Source organism: Poecile atricapillus, chromosome 5, assembly GCF_030490865.1.
Source record: "Poecile atricapillus isolate bPoeAtr1 chromosome 5, bPoeAtr1.hap1, whole genome shotgun sequence".
In the NCBI taxonomy this organism is placed as follows: Eukaryota; Metazoa; Chordata; class Aves; order Passeriformes; family Paridae; genus Poecile; species Poecile atricapillus.
The window spans coordinates 14,276,487-14,296,537 of NC_081253.1; the positions used below are offsets into that span (position 1 = coordinate 14,276,487).

General features: G+C 42.4%; 1 protein-coding gene across 4 annotated transcripts; it reads left to right on the top strand.

Moving 5' to 3' along the window:
* The first annotated feature begins 17 nt into the window (after positions 1-17).
* TMEM169 (transmembrane protein 169) lies at positions 18-17,005 on the top strand. Of its 4 annotated transcripts, XM_058839572.1 has the most exons (4): positions 27-119; positions 11,169-11,607; positions 13,079-13,367; positions 13,484-17,005. In XM_058839572.1, the coding sequence occupies exons 2-4, from the start codon at positions 11,304-11,306 to the stop codon at positions 13,629-13,631; spliced, it is 741 nt and encodes a 246-aa protein (XP_058695555.1). In that variant the 5' UTR covers positions 27-119; positions 11,169-11,303; the 3' UTR covers positions 13,632-17,005. The 4 variants fall into 4 exon arrangements, 2 of the variants coding, with proteins under 2 accessions (XP_058695555.1, XP_058695554.1); XR_009277722.1 differs by lacking the exons at positions 11,169-11,607; positions 13,079-13,367; positions 13,484-17,005 and adding exons at positions 353-492; positions 683-2,274 and having other exon boundaries at positions 18-119; XR_009277721.1 differs by lacking the exons at positions 11,169-11,607; positions 13,079-13,367; positions 13,484-17,005 and adding exons at positions 271-492; positions 683-2,274 and having other exon boundaries at positions 24-119.
* Positions 17,006-20,051: the final 3,046 nt, after the last annotated feature.

A 20,051-nucleotide genomic window follows, 5' to 3' on the forward strand; every position in this document is an offset into this window, starting at 1 on the left:
CCCGCCCCGCCGCGTGACGCGCGGCCCCGCCCGCCCGGGGCTCGGCGCCGGGGACGGCGGAGCGGTGGCGGCGGTGCCAGGGTCCTGTGGCGCGGATAGCTCGGCACCGCGGGCGGCAGGTAAGGCACGGGGTGCGGCTGTCCGCTGTCGGTGTCGCCTGGGTCCAGCCCCGTCGGTAGAGACCGCTGAGCGCCCGGGAGGGGTCGGTGCCTCCGGCGGCGCCGCGGGGTCGCCGCTGCAGCCCCGCAGTGAGCGCCCACCTGCCCGCAGCCGCGGGCTCGTCTGCTTGCAAGGGATGGGTCGCCTTGGTTTTCTATTCCGCTTCGGTCACCTTCCCCGTGGACGCGGGCAGGCACCCTGAGGAGCAGCGGGAGCAGCCGGCGGAAAGCCCGGAGGGTGTCACGGAGCAGAGGAAGGTGCTGGTGTGCGCTTGCCGCGGGCAGTCCTCTCTCTGGGCACGGACTTTGTCGGGAAGAGGCCGTGAAGGCTGAGGTGATCGCGTTTACCATGTCCCCAGCAGAGTCATTTTGGGCTAAAATGCCTTTGTGGTGGTGGTGTCCGTCCCCCCTCTCCCGGCCCCCTTAAAATGGCCCTAACTAAGCTCAGTTGACACAGTGGACAGACAACATTATTTTCTTTTCTGTCCCACAGTGAAGTGACAAAGCATCTTTGTCCTTTCCAGGTGATTTTAACCAGCGCTGATGTGCCCAGCAGCATCTGTGTGCATGTTCAGTGTCTTTCCAGGCATCTCCTCTGTCCTTTTCAATAGAAGAGATGTTTGAAAATATATCTTAATTTTGTCTTGTTATTTTTGCCTTAGGAGAGTTGGCTAATGTGAGAAGAGAGTGACTTTGTTTTTGTTGGTTTTGTTGGGGTTTTTTTTTTGAGACATGTAAGTAAAGTGGTAGAATCATTGAGTCTGTTTTGGGATTCTCATTTATGAAACAAATGTACTTTTTATTATTTACTTTTCCAAAAGTATATTTCAAAGTTTAATACTTTAAATCGGGGACAATTTTAGCATAACATCTTTATTCTGAAGTTCGGTGTGTTTCTAGGGAAGCTGTATGCCTTCCTTTTAAGGGTATGGGAGGGAAGGCATGGAGAAGTTTTAACAGTGTGTCCAGATTCATTCACCAAAGGGTGACAAGACAGGGGTGGATTTCTGCATGGTGACTTAGGCCAATAAGGCAACTGTTAGACAAAATTGCCCTTTTCAGGTGGGTCAATGTTTGCAGAATACTTCAGTGTTTAAAGCATTTTAATTTCTTGAGGCAAAACATGAAGCATGTGAGTGACACTGCAAAAAATTTTTTCCCTCCCTTTAATTATCTTTCACAATCTGAGACTTCACAGATCCCCATTAACTGTCTCTGGGTGTTCTACATACCTTAGGCAGGCCGTATTAGAGCAATCATTAATTAATCCCAGGAGAAGTACTCATCTCTGCTAGTGAATTAGATCTTCATATTTCAGCCTGCCTGCCATCCCAACTGAGCTGCATGCTCCAAGGAAAATCCAGTGGGCCTTTCTACTCATGTGACTTCCTTTACTTCAGTGTTCTTCCTGGAGAGCACTATCAAAGAATTTTTTTCCCCTATCAGGATATATCTTGGTTTCTGGTATTTCCCAGTAGCTACAGAAATGCCATAAAAATGGGGCTGAACACATGCGTTAAGGTTCTGTGAGTGATGGGTGGGAGGAGAAAGGGGAAAGGCATAAAGACTGTAGAGGCAGGAGGAGGGAAAAGGAAACATCCATTCCTTGGAATTCAGTGGAGGGTAGCCCCTTCTGGTATAAAATGTATCCACAAGAAACAGAGCTGGGATAACCAATGCTCATGGACATTTTCAGCAAAGCAGTGGCTTCTGTTCACTGTTGTGTGTGTTGCCTTTGAACCGAGGATTCAAACTGTACCTTTATGTGAATCGATTTGACCCCCGTTGTTGAAATTCAAAATTATTTCAGCTGAAAGGAAGAAAATCTTATTAACTAAATCAATTTTAATCTCCTCATATGCTTGTACTTTCTTAATCACAAAGGAATGTTACTTCTATTGATAGCATTAAAACATGTTGGTCTGTCATTCCACACAGAGAGTGGTAAATTCAGTAAGCATAAAGCTTTTGCATATTGATGGTCCTCTATAAACTTAATGTTAAGATTATGAATTTTTATTTGTTAGAAAATAGTGTCTGATTATACAGCTTATTTTTTATTTGTTTTTTCAGTATGTGTCAGCTTGCATTTGGAAGAAAATAAATCTGCATTTAAAGCCTCAGAGTCTTAATTTTACTTTTTTTAAGTTTACCATCTGACTTTTTTTGCCTTGGTATAACTATCGCTTAAAACGTCAACCATTCAAAAGTCAAAATGACAAAAAAATCAATAGTTTTTTTCCAGTTGTCAGCTTCTTTGGAGTTGTAGGATTAGCATATGTCATTCTTGAACATCTACATTTTCATTTACATATTAAAGAGGAAAAACTAGATTTCCTGTTTTTACAGCCCCCAGATTGTGTCTTGGCTTTGAATGAAGTAGTTCAATTTATTGAGATGAATAGGAAATTCTGCGTTTTCAGAAAAGGCTACTTTTGTCCAAAGCTGACGTGCTTTGCCAGCCTATGGCTCAGCTGTTCAATTGATGACTCCTGCCAGTCCAGTATGCTGCCATACTTTAAAAATCCTGGCACTGATATGTACTGCCTTGAGAATTCATTATGGCATGCTATCCTTCAGGGTGTCTGTGCCCTCCTGTAGCTCAGAATACACGTTGGCAAGGGGAAGGGTTTCAAGAGTAGTTAAGTACCAACCTGATGTGAGAAAAGGGGTGGGTCCAGACAGGAGAGAAACCTCCACAGGATCCAAAGCCTGTGAGAGGTATCCCTGGGGTCAGCAGTCTCACAAGGAGGTGAGGGCAGAGGAGATTTAATGAAAAGCATCTTAGTGCCTGAAATAAAATTTTAAGGTTAGAGACAGCTTTTCATAGAGGATTTCTGCTAGTTAGCCTTCAGAAAAATGCAGGTAAGCACTCCAGTAGCCTCTGCTTTCCCAGACCCCACTCTTATAGGTGCTCCAGGTTCATATTTTTCTTCTCCTGGGATACCAAAAACCACAATTGTAATAACAATTATTTCTTCCCTTCCCATACCTGTTACAAGAAATGCTTGGATTGAGACAAAACCAAATGAAAGCTGGTGTGAGTTTGTCCTTACCTCTCTGGACCTTTCCATGGGATTATGCAACAGGCCTCTTTGGAAATCCCTGCTACTTTCACCTCCTGTCTGTACATTATCTCCTGAGGCTGCTTTTCCTTTCATCATCTCTCAACAGCAAGAGAGAGCCTTTCTGTTTTGTGGCTTCAGGTTTCCATGTCAGAACAGCCTCCTGGTCAGCCCCAGCTGATGTTCAGGCTTTCTAGTCAATTCATCTTTTTGGGGACTTCCTCTCTGAAAAGGCACTTTACTCTCAGCCATGTCTTGGGGGATTTCAGTCTAACTAGAACATAATCAGGATTATACAATCTTTTATCATTATCCCTAGCAATTTCATCCCAGTGATTAAAAAAAAAATAAAAAATGGAGGAGATAGCAAGACAGACATCCCACTCAGAGCAGAGCTCACAATGGTGCAAGATACAGAATATCAGCATCAAACAGTTTGAAACAGGTACGTATATAGATTTTCTAAGCAATCACACACCCTGCTAGTACCATACTAATGATACTGAAGCTTTCACTTGCCTGCAATTCAAAGTGCTGCATTTTTAATATCCTGGCATCACAGGTCTCTATCTGCACTTGTATCCAATCACAACTCCCCTGAGCCAAGTAATTCCTGCTGCTGGAGATACTGTCTAAATATCCTAGATTATATTTACTGTGCAATGCATTAAACAATCCTGAACCACTCCCAGGGGGATATTCCAGTTGTAACTCTGTGCAGTTGTGTTCTCCAGCAACTCCTGGGCTGCAGTCAGGTGTTACTCAGAAAAAGCTCTGATTTGAAGCCCCCAAATATCTTGCCTAAAGAAGAACCACAGGATGTATGTAGCTTGTTGTCGGTATTTTTCAGATAATGCTTTCCAGACTGGATTTACAGTTGACTGTATTTTCCATTAGGCTGTATGGCTGCATACATATGGCTGCACACTGCTTCCTCTCTAATTGCAGGTATTTCAATGTGTGGTTTCTCCTCATTTTGTCAGATTAAAGCACTGGGGTGGTTGATTTTGCCAGCACAGAGCAGGACAGGAAAGGGGACTGAGACTTGAGATAGTCAGGGATCTTCTGAGTAGGAAGGAAGGAAAAAGAGCCTGAGGTGTTAACCAGGGTTCTTCTAGTTATTGTAAAGGTCAGAGAAGACTCCAGCATGCATTAAAATCTGCTCTTGAGACTACTACATGATGCAGGTCTTGGAGCTCTTCACTGGCATTCCCTGCAAGTCAGGTCAGTAGCAGAAGTCCTGTGTTAGTACAGGTGCTTCACACCCACCACTGGTGCTTCATGGCTTTGGAGCAACTCCCAATGTTTCTTACTCCCACTTGTGTGTGTATAGGCTGTGTAGAAGGTATTTTCTCTGCACTTTGGTGTGGGAGGTGAGGGGCTCAAAGCTCTGTTTCCATGTACTTACTTGCTTTTTTCTGTTTTCTAGGCATCTGCTTGGATGCCTGGAGGGGAGGAGACACAACTCTGGTTTGTGTATGCAGCAAGTTCCTAGTGCATCTTCCAATCCCCAGCCGAGAAAGGCTGGGTCTTATAGCAATAAAAATAGATGCTACACTTGATCCCAGCCTAAAGGCACTGCTGTGGAGGCAGGATGTTTGACTAAAGATGGTGGGACTGATTTTGTTCAGGTGTTCCTATAGTACAGTGTAATCCAGCAGTGACCTGGGGGATGTGGCAGGGCTTGCAATGAGCACCTTCTTTTTCAAGGTGCAGGATGGCAAATCCAGGAGTGAGGGGTAGAGCAGGGGAACAAAGAAAATGTGCCTGTACAGTTGAAACCTAATTTTTCCTACAAAATTTAGGGACTTTTGAGTTTATTCAAGACTCATATCTAAATGCTTGGTTTGCTTTGAAGATTTCAAACCTTCCAGTTCCAAATCAGGCTCCTTTTAAAGCCGTTGTTCTCTTTAAAGGCTAATGTGCCTATGCCATTCCTTGACATTTTTAGCATAATATAATAAACGTAAACAGATATCATCCATGTGGAGGCAGTGGGAAGCTTTGTCTCTTTTATCTCAATTTCTCTTTCTTCTAGCAGTCTGTTTAAATAAGTGGGAAGACAAGGGCAAGATAGCATTTCAGGCTTTTGCTCCAAAAAAAGTAGACTAGTACAGTTGGGGGATTTTTAAAAAGTTGGCGTGCAAGAAAATTAATTGGGCATTCCATTTAATAGAAAATAAAACTGCTCAGCTATTCTTGTATGCTGTCCTCCAGTTTTCATTAATAAGTGATCTACACAGCAGTTATTGTTCTGTGACATTTGGAAAAGTTATGAAACAGCAAAGGAAAATAAAAAGAACTGATTCATAGAACAGATACTCTGTAAAATGTCCTTGACTTTTAAAAATATCCGTGGAAAATGTTATTCAGGAACAATATAGTGACACTGAAATGCATCTCTTTACTGCTTTTTTTTGGTGTTTTGTCTGTATCTGTAGAATGCTGTCAGCAAGAGTGTCTTGTGGAGGAATGGAAGGGAGAGCAAGGGTCCTGAGCTACCCAGCATGGCCCCAGGAACCAGGAAGCCCCTAATCCACACCCAAGCAAGTCCAGTCTTGCTGCAGCTCCACTGATGGTCAAACAGCTGAGCTGGCCACAGCAGGTTTGGCTCATGGTGTGGTGCAGGGCTGGCACTAGTGGCACCTGCAGGAGCTGTGTGCCTGTTATAAACTGGAGGGACTGAGCAAACTTGGGTCTGGCAGTGCTTGCCCACAGAAATCATGTTGCTTGCCCATGCCTCCCTTTGCTTTTAGCTTGAGCTTTTAGCACCCTCTGCTCCTGAGGGGAAGGCATGGAGCATGGGGGGGCTCCACTAGCAAACACCTGTAAAGTTTTTGGTGGCTTATGTCATCTTACTGTGTTATCCCCTCTGCTCAGGTGCTCAGTGCCATCCTCTGCTTTTGACAGTCCAGCTTGAAGTCTGCTTCTGCTTGGAAGTATGCCCAGAGCATAGTCATTTTTCTTGTTTCTCTTTCAAAGAAATTAAAGTGCTTGGAAGCCTGTGGATTAAGCAGGGAGAGAAAGATGGGTGTGAACTTTGAACTTTGGTGTTTGCTTTCTTTTACCTTGCTGGGGTCGCAGAGGTAGATGTTTTCCTGTGTGTTTTTTGCTGTTGTTACACAGACAATGCAGTCTAAAATGCCAGGAGGGGTACTTTTTCCCTCCTTTCTTAGACATTCATTCCTGTAGAAGGAGCTGCTTGGTGAAGAATCTGTATGGCTAAAAATAACATTTTATTATTTTCAGTGAGATAAATCCCCCTGTCAAGCTCACCACAAGCTGCACAGACCCTGGTACTGATAGGGAGGAGCTGTTCTTGCCTCACCATCTAATTCATTCATCACAGCCTTGATTATTTGCTAGTGTCAAGTAACTGTACAATCTAGTTTGAGCTATTTCACCATGAAATAAAGAGGAAACAGACATCCTCTGTTTTAGCAGGTGAGGATACATATGTGAAAGCTAATGTGGAGTCATTTAGGTATTTAAAACAGATCCAAAGCTGTGGAGAGAGCCCTACCATTTGGCCCTTTTACTACATAATATGTGAATTAAATGTGTTTTCTTATATATGTCTTGTCACATGTTTTTCTAGGGCCTAGGGGCCGCATGTTCTGCATTAGACCAATGCATTTTGTCATAACACGATTGCTTGGTGACAGACAGTTCTGTCCTGAACAGCTGGATGCATCTAATGCCACCTATTTTTCATGTGTACAGTTTGCCAGCAGATAACCCCTTTAAAAATACTAGGGATTGGAGAAGATCCTTTGGGTAACATGCATGCTCAAAACCACGCACATGCACAAAATCAGAGGTAAGGGTTGAGTGGAGATGGGATTGGGGATGCAGAGGTTATGGAGTAAAAGCCACAAGCAAAAGAAGATCTGTGGCTAGGAAGCTCTCAAGATGTGTCTCTGGGATAGATTTCCCTTCATCTCTTCCCCATCCTGCATAAATCATAGTGCTTCTAAAGCACAGGTTGTTTTTTTGTTTTTGCAGACAACCCCTGCATGATGTGAGTGAAGACGCTGTGCCAGTTCTTCTTATGTGTTGTACATTTTATGTGACTATAAAAATAAAAATTTATGCTCTTTGCTGCTTACTGTCTACATTTTTTCCTCTCATGTCTGCTCTGAGCAGTCATAAAAAGGTTACTTGTGCTGTAGCAGGGATTTAAGATCAAGGATTTTATTAGCTTGCAGGGAGGCTCTTCCTTCCCATCTGCATTCAAACCAGATAATTTCTCTTCTGTTAGCAGCAATATCAAACCCTGAAAACCAATGGAAGAAGCTTCCTTTGACCTAAATGGTGCAAGGCCAAGCTTTTAGGCTCCTGTTTTGTGTGTCAAAGACTATTACTGTCACAGGAAGCATAAGCAGCTGTAGCTTTCCTGCATAGTAACAGAAGACTCTGCTTCTAAAAATTGCTTGACAAAGTGTTTTTGCAGAGCAGCCTCCCCAGGGTTCTCCATCTGTTTTCATATGGAGATTAATAACAAATTGTTTGGCTAATAAACTGTTCCTTGCTGTCTCTGAAATATGACCATTTCTTTTCCTTCCCTCCCATGGTGGACAGTTATTAGATTCCTGTCTGCCCCTGAGTTCCCACGTGGGAGGCATTGCTGGTATGAGATGTACAGCAATTGTTAATGTTTCATCTCCACAGCAAGGCTTTTAAAGGGTGAAGATTTTCGTGTGTGGTTGAAGGAACTGGTACTATGGACAGCTGTGTAGTGCTGAGAGCTGGCCTTATCTTTAGAAGTTGTAAAGAAAAGAAAGAGAGGAAAATTAAGCTCTTTGTACACTACTGTGATTTCTGCAAGAGCACATTTCTTGTTTGCAGTTACAGAGAAAATATTCCCAAGAAAAATGGGACTGAAGCTTGAACCTGTTCAACTCAGCAGCGCTGCTGTGGGATGTAGGGCTGATGGTGGTATTTTGAAGTGCTGTGTTCAGAAGTTCTGGACCAGCTGGCAGGAGATATTCTAGCTGCTTCATGGGGAAACCAATGAGAGAAAATATGCATGTACTGTGAGAACAGGCATAAGATCAGGAGGGATCTTTGTGATTTTCAATCTGACTGCTCCCTTATACAAACCAGAGGACTTCCCCTCTTCTGGTCAAGTACAGGTGACCAAAATTCTGCTAATACAGGCAGTCCAGATTTGGAGGTTTCCCATGACAGTTTATCATGCAGTGATAGATACCATGGGACACCTACCCACTTTGTTAAAACACCTACCTAACATCTGCCCTGTATTTGCATCTTTCAGCTTTTTATCTTGCTGCATCCTCCTCTGCTGGGTCACAAGGACCTCCTACATGCTTCTGGTTTTGGTGTAGACAGACTGACATCAGATTTTACCTTCTTGTGCCTTAAACAGAATAATCTGGCCTCCTTCACTTCCTTATCCCAAGGGCTTTGACTGAGCCACAGCAACAGTGCTTCTTAGGGGCTTGTCCCCCATTCCTTCTCCTTTTATCAGCAAGAGGAGAAACTGAGCTGCCACTCTCAGATTACCCTGTTGTGGAGGTGTTTGCAGTCCTGGTGGTAACTCATAGAGGCGGTAGCTGCTATAGTGGGGTGGGAACATCAGACATAGCAAAATAACTTGGGTATAGGATCATAGGCATCTTCTGGACATTAATCAGCATTCTGCCTGCGTGGTGAGCACAAGAACAGGACACAGATTGCCAGTGCCCATCTGTGAGAGATTCAAAAGGGACATCACCTTGCTCCTTGCACAGTCAAGGCTGACATAGTCTTTTGGGCTTTGGCATCACACTGAGAACTGACATTAGCTTATCATCCACTGTGAGTTTAAGCAAGGCCCAGCTGGATCAACTTTAAAGAAAAAAAAAAAAAAAAAGCCCAACTACAGATATTTGCTTGTAGCTTTGTGTTATTTTTAAATGTTACTTGTAAGTCATTCCCTTCTCAAGTCAGTAGGGACTGAACATGCAACTACAGCCAGGAACTTTGGGAATCTAAAAAACTTCTGTTCTCCAGACTTTTAGTAGGTTATTACAGAAGTGATGCTTTTGGTTTCTCTGTTTCCAGGCCTGTTTTTCTCACTTTTGGAAGCAGAATCTGACTTTTGTCTCAGGGGCTCATTAGGCTCAATCAGTTAATTTTAGGGTTTTATAGATACAAACCATGAATTTTTACAGTTGATTTTCAGACAAAAATGTTAGAGCCTACTGTACTTTCTGAATGAATTCACTACAAAGAGACAGTTTATTCCATAGCATAAATTCATTCCATTTACTCGTGAAGACATTTTTTTAAAAAACAACAAACAAAAGCTTACATGAATTTCTGTTTTCCAGTATGGCTGCTAATTTAGGCATACATATTTTAAGGCAGGTGATGGCAATCTAAACAGACTCTTTCCAGCCATGCTGCAGAGCTAAAAATATTGTCTGCCCAGTGACTTACAAGTAGTCTAGCTTCTGGGGTATGCTGAATCTTGAGGGGTTTTTAAGTCCATTTTATGTCTAAATGAGAAGATTTATTTTCTCTCATGCACAAAAATAATCTGAATTGTTGAATTCTTCAAGCCTCCCTAGAGCCAAATGGGCACAGTCTTAGGTGTTAAAGTGATACAATTACAAGTTTTGTGTGGGTGTGGTATGTGTAAGTGTGAGCATAGGAGGCATAAATAGTTGATCTAAAGTTCTGCACAGAATTTAAAACACACCAGCAAAATCTTAGATCTGTGGGAAGACCAGGACCATACTGCTGAATTTAAAAATGCTCAACTTTTTTGTCATCCATTCAAAACTCTTTCCCCAGCATTATGTAGGCTATAAACTGTGATACCTGTGTCTTAGTTTCCTGTTAAAGGAAAGACTCAGTTACTAGGTAGAAGCATAATTGTTGGTCACATGCATTCTTTTAAATACAAATGTTCATGTAAATGTTCAACAGAGCTCTTCAGAATTGTTAAAATGTTATTCATTGTATTCAGATTTGTACCTAAGTGCTTCATGAATACTTGGCACAGTCAGTTTCCTTAAATGTTATGAAATCCAAGAACCATTAATTCTTTTTCCATATTCATGGAGCAGGATTTGTCTGCCTTGATGCATGTTTAATTATGTGTTTTTTACTTAGGCAGCTTTCCCATGGATGACAGTTTCACTTGATATCACTGTTAACTTTGCTTGAATGAGGAGCAAAAATTTATTTTTGCTAAAAAGATTTGTGAAGGCTTGTGTTATTTTCTCTGCGCAATCAGGAGAATTTACTGTGGTTCCCAATTCCCTCTCCAGCAAAGTCACCTTAATAATAATTTTGCTTTAAATCCACTGTATATTCTGTGTTTTTAAAGTATGGCAACACTACATTTTGCTAAACTGTTACAGTTTGAAACATCACTGATTTTGACATAATTTGATTATTTTTTGTAATATCCTTGCAAAGGGGAGTAAATCATTAGACAATCAAAATTAGAAAGGCTGGCACCAATATAGCTGTTGTAATGCTGGACAAGCACAGTGTTCCTGTTGCAGTTGTCTGTAGGCTAGCCCCTTAAATTAATCTCTTAATTAAGTCCCTTAAGTTAACTTCTTTCTCATCTATGGCTTCAATCTTTATTCTGATGCATTTAGGCCAAAACTATAGTCTTCTGTTTCCAGCATTACAGAGGAATGTTAAATTCATCCAGTAAGCTGGCTATGTTTAATCCCTTCCTGTAAATGTTAGTACTGTTTCCAGTAGCTTTGGTTTGTTATAGTGAAAACTGGACCCTAAGACTCAAGATAGATTAGATACCACAAAACATGTATCCATATAAGAGAACTGATGGTAAGGACAGTAATAGAGATCTTCAGATGACATTTAAACCACTTGGAAGTAACCCTTTTTAGTAAAATTCTGCCAATCATTTCTGTTTGGTAAGACAAAGACACTTTTTCAGCCTTCTCTCTCATTTTAGGCTGGGAATGGAGTGCATAGTTTGGATACCAGCAGTGGGACAACTAACCAAAACACAGCATCCATGGGACCATTGTTAATCAATGACTTCTAAGTGCAGGATTGGTGCTGTTGGATTGGAAACAGGTGCTACAAGATGCCAGGTGAGGTGCCTGAGACCAGCAGCGGGATGGAGGAGACTGTGCAGAAGGACAGCAAGTCTGGAGGCCAGAGCCCTCGCTGTGGCACAATGAGAAGGGCTGTGGCAACCACTGTGACCTTTGATGGGGAAGCCACTATGGACCGGAGGAAAAAGAAGAAGAAAGAGTCCCGCCCCGAGTCAATAATAGTGTATCGGTCTGAGAATGACAATAAGGTGGAAGAAGAACAGGTGGATGAAGAAGGAGGGGAGAGGAGCTCTGAGGAAGGCTCCAAGTTCCTGGGTCAGTCTATGACAGATGGTATGTAGTCCTCAGAACTCTCACTTCACATAAGCTTTTTTGATACCATCATGCTCTAAAGTGAAATAGAAGTGACTGTGGGACCAACCCTCTCCGAGACTGCAGGCAAGGAGAGCTTGAGTTCATACATGAAAGTGTTCTGAAACAGAAAGCATTACAGGCTGATTTGGGATGTCTCCTTCAGTTCTTTGCAAAGTTTGGTTGTTGCTACAGTCTTAGTTTGAATGTATGTGCTGGCTGGGGTTGATGTGCTGGTTATGGTGCTATGCATGCATTAAGCCAATGATGTCATTCTAAGCTGTGATCAAGCCACTGTCCATGCCTGAATAACTGCCTGTTAAGTGAAAGAATGGAAGCAGATGGAGTTAGTGGCTCTACCTTTGATAGGGAATTTAACTCATTATCTAGGATTTGTTGTTGCCTTCTGTTTGCATACACTCAGCACTGCTTCCTCTTAAAGGGTGATTATTTGGTAAGGTCATCATGGGGGATCTTGGAATCACTTTCACTTATGCTATCTGCCCTGAGTACCTTTTCAGGGAAGTGTGGAAGGCAGGTCCTGTGGCTAAATACTCTTGTGAGTCAGCAGTGCAGGCTGAGAGGGTCTTAAATGTCCTTGGTCCACCAGATACATTAGATTCCCCCATGATCCCAGACCCTATCCTCATTACTTACCTGCTGCATTCCTACTTTTGCGGAGCACTTCAAGCTGCTCAGCCTCTTTTTAAGAATTTCTGAAGACCTTCTTCCAAGCTAGTCAGAATTAAAACCAGGAGGAAATATACTGTAGCCCCAAAGAGGAGTTTATGGCCAGTACCACTGCATGACCCATCCTATACCAATGTCACTTGAAAGCTAAGGCAGTCCCTTTGTAGCTTTAACACATATACCAGCACTGTCCAGTTTGGTGCCTCTGCTGATCTCTCAGAATGCAAATATAATTTTATGACAGTTTGTTAAGTTTTTCTAATCTTCAAATATTAGTTTTGATTGAGATGCAATGCAAATGTAAAGTGAAATGTTAGCTATTCAGGTATAATTCCATGTGTGGATGTGCTTATTCCAAAACAAGTATCTCAGTGGCATTTATCTAATTAATCTCAAGTGTCCATGCTGTTCAGCAATAAATCTATGAAGTAAACAGAGAAAACAGGCATACCATTTTCAATTGACTCACTCTGTTGCAGCACTTTTCCTTCACATATCGTCCCTAGTGGAGATACTGGAGTTTTCTCCCTTGTGATTTCTATCATCTGGAATTCCTGCCTTTTTCCTCATTTGCTTTTCTTCCATTTTCTTCTGTGGTAATTTTCTTCATACTGCATTGCTTCTTGCCTTCCATCTTTTTAAATTTAGTTTTAACTGTAACTCCATATGCACTATCTAATTGTCTTTGGGGTCTTTGAGGATTTACACAAAATACTTTGTCCAGAAAATAAATCTGATGTAGATGAGTTTATCTGTGTTGTAGGTGTCTGGAACATGCCTTTAGACAGCCGATATGTCACCTTGACTGGAACAATCACCAGGGGAAAGAAGAAGGGTCAGATGGTGGATATCCACGTCACACTAACGGATAAAGAGCTGCAGGAACTGGCTAAGTCAAAGGAACCTCCTAAAGAAGATGTACCTGAGAAGAAGAAGAAGTGTGATATTGGGTTAGACAGAGGACCCCACATCGTCCTCTGGACCATCATTTGCCTCCCCATCATTTTTGTAGTGTCCTTCGTGGTTTCATTCTACTATGGAACCATTACATGGTACAACATCTTCTTGGTGTACAATGAAGAGAGGACCTTCTGGCACAAAATCACTTTTTGCCCCTTTTTGATTATCTTCTACCCAATAATAATTATGGTTGTTTCTTTCTCCCTAGGCCTGTATTCAGCTATAGCCCAGGTAGCATGGTCCTTTGGGTACTGGTGGCACGCTGTCAGGGATATGGAGAAAGGATTCTGTGGCTGGCTCTGCAGCAAGCTGGGCTTGGAAGATTGTTCTCCGTACAGCATTGTCGAGCTGCTTGATTCTGACAATATCTCAGGTAGTCTCTCTGGCAAGAGCTCTGCACAGGGGGTTGAGACCTCAGCAGTCTGAGCCTTTGTCCTGGATGACTATTTTGGTCACACGCGAGTGTTCTCACCTAGAAAATAATACACTGATTTTTAAAAAAAATATACATATATATTTAAACACAAACTTAATGAATAAAGTATTGGGCTGAGGGTCCTCTTTGAATGTCACAGAATGCAAGAATGCTAGCTTCACATGCTCTGGGTGGGGAGGTGCATGGCTTTCCAAGGATTTCTTATGTGTTGTAGCTAATTACAGCTTCTGGGAATCGTAAGAAAATCCAGGTCTGCAGGGCTCTGGCTGTTTGTTGAGTAGCAGAGATATAATGCAAAGTCCACTTCTGTCAAGGTAGACTTTACTTTTCAGCAATAGGACATAGTAGTGACCTATGACACAGTGAAAAGAAGTCTCTGCTTGGGGGATGAACTTCAAGAGATAGGAACCTATTCAGACGTGGAGGCCAAATTTCAAAATGTGTGATGTTCCTGCAGCTTTCTTCTTTCCCAGTCTTTCCAACAAAAGCAGCTAACTTAGGCAGGCTGACTGCTTAGACACTGTCAGAGTCCAGTGTCACAGACCACTGGAATAGTGGGAGAGGACAGCATAGCTGCCAACAAAGGCAAGTGAGTTCTGCGCTGACCTGAAACAGCCCCAGTGCACGACAGAAGAACAGGGCTTGCTTTGTAATGTGGTGTGTGAGGACCTGATGGGGGTGTCACCAAGATCCCTGAAGTGGCTGCAGGTGCTCATATAGGTGCTTGGAACACACCTGCAGTGGATCTCTTGATATGTGCACTGCTAAGAAGGAACCATCTACAGGAGTCATACGCGGTGTACAGTGCAATCAGTTGCATTATAGGGAGGAAACACCTAAGGAGGTGCCTGTCCCTAAGGAGGGGGCAATCCATTTACATCTCACTGCAATGCAGGTGTGGACTTGCAGCACCTGGATTTAGGGAGGTGGTGTTGAAGGCTCTTGGGATGCGAAGGGCTCTGAAACAATTATTGTGGTTTTCAAGTTGCTCTTATGGAAGAGCTGTTGGACCTCCCCTTTCAGAATTGGGAGTCCAGAAGTTCATGTCCATCTGTGCCTCAGCTCTGGAAATCTGTGTCGCCTTTCCCCACCTCATCCCTCTTCCTGCTTAATTATATGGAAGAGCAACAGATCATACATGATCATACATTCTCCCCCCTTCTTGTCTTATTTTCATAATGGGTTTCCCTCCTTTTTGGATTTTTCACAGCTTCACAGTGGGCTTCCTGACCAGGCTGAGGTAGCCACCATAGGCTAGAGAAATTTTAATTGTCTCTTTAAAAAATTACTAGCAGACAAGTTCTTTTTTCTTGATCAACTATTGGGGTTTTGGCCTAGGAAGGAGATCAGCAAAATTAAAGAGAGGTGTAGCAGATTCTAATGGGGGCTGAGTAACACATCTGAAACATGGTTAATTTTCTCAGTGCTCCAGTTCAGCTGGTGCTGCTGGAAAGTCGGTGATCCCTAAGCCAGAGGAGCCCACCATTTGCATATGTGTAGGTAGGTAAGTTGTGGCATACAGTCTGTCAGTTGCATGGTCACTCCTGTCTCTGAAGGTGTCTCACTTCCCTGGTCTCCCTGTCAGAGGGAACTGTTCTAGTGTTAGGATGGTAAAAAGAAGCATTCAGAAGCTGTATTTCACAGAAACTAATACTTTGTGTTGCATTTTAAGGTTGAGCTCATGACTACACTGACTGTCCTGGTTAGAACATCTGGGAACTGGTGATGTATAAACAAGTCCATCTGATCCTCTAGTCCAGACACTGAGAAATAAGTAGTTCTTGCTGCATCCTTGATCCCTGGGAGGTCAAAGGAGCCTCTTAGCATTGGCTGAAGGCTTAACAGTGAATAACGCACAAACCAAATATCAAGAGCAGTCTTGGCCCCCCACTTAACTGAGAAGCTGTGGTGCTCTCTGGGCACAGGTAGAGCCAGGCTGTTTGTTGCTTCCTACTTTCATTTTTTACTAGTGAGGTCTTTCAAAGCAATTACCAACTTCCAGAAAAAAAAGTAAAAAATAGACCCCAACGTGTGAGACAATGTCAGGTAGTTTAGTGGGCTTTAAAGGGCTGACATACGCCTGGGACTGGGTCAAGCAGTGGAATGCCTTTCACAGGCCTGTTTGAATCAGGCAGGATGATTTGCCTCTGAATTAATGGAGATGCTGAGGATGAGTCATGCCAGAGCTGGCAGTCTGTAGTGACCTAGTGCAGCCACTCTGCTTAATACTGCTCCACATGGCAATTGCAGGTTCCCACATGGCTAGAGGGTGGGAATAAGTGATGCTTAACAAGCATTAAGGAAAAGGAAGGTCCACTGGCAAGTGTTCTCACGCTTTGCCTAAAGGGACACTGCTGGCATGAAAGGGATGGATTGTGTATCTTGGCCCTAACATGCAGCAGACAAGTTTGGGGAAAGGATGGCTGGCAAGTGTGCATTGCTGCAGAGGGAGAAAACCCAATTCAGCTGTCACTGCCAAACAGCAGCTGTTCAAGACTAGACCAAAGGCTGGGGTCAGTAGCACAAAGAGCCTTCAGCTTACAGAGGGCTTGAATGATAAATACCAGCTCATTACAGAATACATCCGTGTAAAATGTCTGCTGTGCTGGAGGATTTGCTTTCATGATTGCTAATAGCCCTCTGGAGTGGAGACAAAACCAAATCTGTGCCTCTTACTGCTACGAAGACACAAAGGAGTGTCAGAGGAGTCACAGTACCCTCCCTCTGCAGTGGCAGGTATGCTTCTGGGTTTGGAGGCCACCTTTTTGGAGAATATTCTGGGACAATCCATCCTGTGTTTTCTACTTCTTTACACTTAACTAAGCTTGCATTGGCTCCTGCTAAATTCAAGGTGTTCTGTCATTGATTTTGGTGGGTGCTATTTTAAGCTTGGGATTAGTTCTGGTGCTTGGGATTAGTTCTGGTGCTATTTGTAAAAGTTTAATTCAGACTTTTCTCTAAACAACTGGATAGATTTGTCACTTGCCCATTATCTTCTGTAGCGGTTTCCTTGTTGCAAAATATATAATCATTATCAATTGTTGTAAAAGAAAAAAAGCACAAGTTTTTTTCTTGTTCTACCCCGCTTGCAGAAACTCCCAAGTAACTTCTGCTTATGTGCTACTGTCAGAATGCAGGGAATTCCAGTTACTCTGATTGTTGAGTGTGTTTCTGGCTGCTCTAGTCTGGATGTTTTTTAGGTAAAGGTACTGTTTGCTGATTGTTATTTTTAATTGCATTCCCTTTTCCCATCCTTGCTGGCCTGGGTGGAGAATAAAGATATATGTGGCTTTACAGGAGTGTTGTTCTCATGCTTCTGTTTGACTTTGTGTTAAAATCAGTGCTGTGGGGCAGACATAGTCATTCTATGCTGATAAATGATTAGAATTCATTGTATCTGAAGTTCCACCTTTATGTGTGTCTGAAATTGGTCTAAGTTCTACCCCTTGTTAAACTGTGCCTATCCAGAATTGTCATATATCTCTGGGGCCTGGGTTGTTTTTACTTCATAGCTCACAAATGAAAACTTTTGATTTCATTTTACTCATTTGGTATCTGTTTAGCTTTAGCCACAAGGATCTATAGGGGGGCACACACTCCCATACCAAAACAGGAAGTACTTTTAATTCTACAGACATGGTTTGTGTGTCTGTGACTTGGAGCTGCTATTTACAGCTGTGCTGGGAAGATTCTTACAACCCCTGGGTACTTCAGGGATGTCTCTCATAAGTCAAAAGAGAATCCACCAGTACAGTTCTTCAAGGTGTCTAAATATTAAATGACACCTCTGGATCTCTCCCACATAGTCTTGTTACACTTATTTGAAGTCTTCTTTCTTCTAAGGAGAGATAGATCTTCAGAAAACCCAAACAAAATTCCTAGCTGAGGGTTTGCAGTTTCAGTAAAACAGCTCTTTGAGCCAAAAAGCTACCTGCAGGTGATTCCCTCAAACAGGAAGTGCAACAGTTGGAAATAACAGGAAGATGCTCTTGGTTTGATGCCTGTTGCAAACAGAGCCAAGGGAACAGAATTCCTAAATGTGGCAGATGTGTGTTGAGGACTTCCCACCTCCAGTGAAGAACATAATGAAGGACACTCAGCTTCCTGCTGTGACAGGGTGAGATGGAGATTGTGGGCCCAGAGAATTAGCTCATTAGCCTTTGCAGTTTTCACTTCTGAGGTGCAAGGTATTAATTTTATAAGATAACGGTTATCAGTGAGAGACTTCTCTTGAAGATCTTTCCACCAGGCAAAGCACACCTGTGTGACTGCCCATGTATCTCAGGAGGGGGAGAGGAGGTGCTAATTCTGCCTGCCGACTTAACCACCCCATTCAGTTTCTTTGAGGACTGAAACAACAGCATGAATGTGCTTTTATCCACAGCAAGTCCCTTGAATTCACCCTTCTAGTCCCTCTGGCCAGTGCTTTGAATCCTAAGGCCAGGATCCTGCAATTTCTTGCTGGATTATCAGTAGAAGTTGCACCATGGATCCTTGTAACCACCCCCCACAGGTACCTTTTAGAAACTGCAACCACTAGCTAAGAAAAGCCACTCCAATGTGCCCTTGCACACTGAAGCATACAATTACATTGCATTACAGAGAGAAAATAAGTATGCACACCCCACTGTGATGGACACAATTTGTCTCAACATTTATGCAACCCCTTTTTGTCCCAGGCAGTGAATTATCTATGGGATCAGTGCCCTCCCTGCTTCTTTCCAAGCACTTGGCAATGCGGAGGCAGTTACATTAATGTGTTTTCATCCCTAGATTAGTCCATGCACATTTATATCCTGAATGGAAAAGGGAACTCAGAAAACAAAGAAAAAGAAAAAAGAGGGGTTGAATCAAATTCAGGAGGCTAATCCACCTGGAAACACAAATTTTCAATTAATTTGGTGAATTAGAATAGACATAGTGTTTTCTTGTCTTAACTACTAAAGCATGATTTCTCTTCCAACAGGCAGCCACTTAATGATGACAGAAGGTTTGTGGTTGTGTGTTAGGTCCAGGTAAATTATCAGGGGGGTCAAAAAGCCCCCTTAAGCATCCTTCCACATAACAGGTGAAGTGTGTTTGCATGCAAACAAGCAGTCCAAAGAAACAAGGCTTGAGGGTCTCTCATGTATCCCCCTTGGTCACCCAGTTCCATTAACTTTCACTTCTCCTAATTTCATGTCATTATACAGTAACTGAGGTCTGTCAGAATGCATTAAAATACAGAGAATGCCTGAGTCAGGCCAACAATGCATTTTTCCCTGTGTTAAAAAATGTCCTTGCTTTTAGTGTGCTAAAACCTAAAACCTTACTCCCAGAGTGTAGCAGCTAAAATCTCATGTGGTTTGTATCCATTGAAATTAGATATGCCATGGATGAATTTGACCTGGAGCCTGTTAAGATACAAATCTTAGATGTGATGTCCTTGTCTTAGGGCTCCTTTTCCCAGCCATTTCTTCCAGGTGGAAACTTAGCTTCATAAGATAAAAAAGAATTAACTGCTGATTTTGATAGTATGTTCTGCCTGCAAATAGGATAAACCCTCCACCTCCCAAGCAACATGTTCCCCCAGAGCATGGTTTATTACAAGTTCCTCCAGCAGTAAGGTATATTAAGACCAATATATTTGAAGGTGCCTTTGACTGTCTTCATACATATGCCGAATACTTTCTGTTCCTACACTGATAAGGTAAGAAAATAAATTATTTCTACTACAAAATACCAGCAAACTGGCTCATTAGGATATAACACAAATATAGCTTAATTTATTCTAGCCTGATTATCTGAATAACCTGCAGTTGTGATCTGATCACCCCAAATATCATAAATAAATTGAATGGCTTTTATAGTGTCAGTGCTGGGCATGAATCCAACAGCTCCTGGGGTAGTCAGCCTAAGGAGAACATGCCTTTTATTCAGTCCTTCTTTCTAAAATACATTCTTGTCCTGAAGTATGGAAGTGTCAGTTTCTAATGATGCACTTAAATTGTATTTGTAGTGAAGTACCCTTATAATTACAGGCAATTACTAGAATATCCTTCCATGATATTGGAGATTTTCCTTAACACTTTATCCATGTAAAAATGGCATACAGAATTAATAAACACAAGCAATTTTAACCTTCATTAATTTATTCAAATGAGCTTCTCTGTGACTTAAGAAAGGAGCAGAAATAATTTGTAGTATCTGCATGTAGTAAAGAAAAAAGTGAAATGTTTAATACAATGAGCAGTATCATCCCAAGGCACACATAGTGTCATTGCTAAATGGTATCTCAGTTCTCCCCAAATATGTGTTGGTAGAGCTGCCTTCAGTGACTCACAGTGATTATAGCACCGGC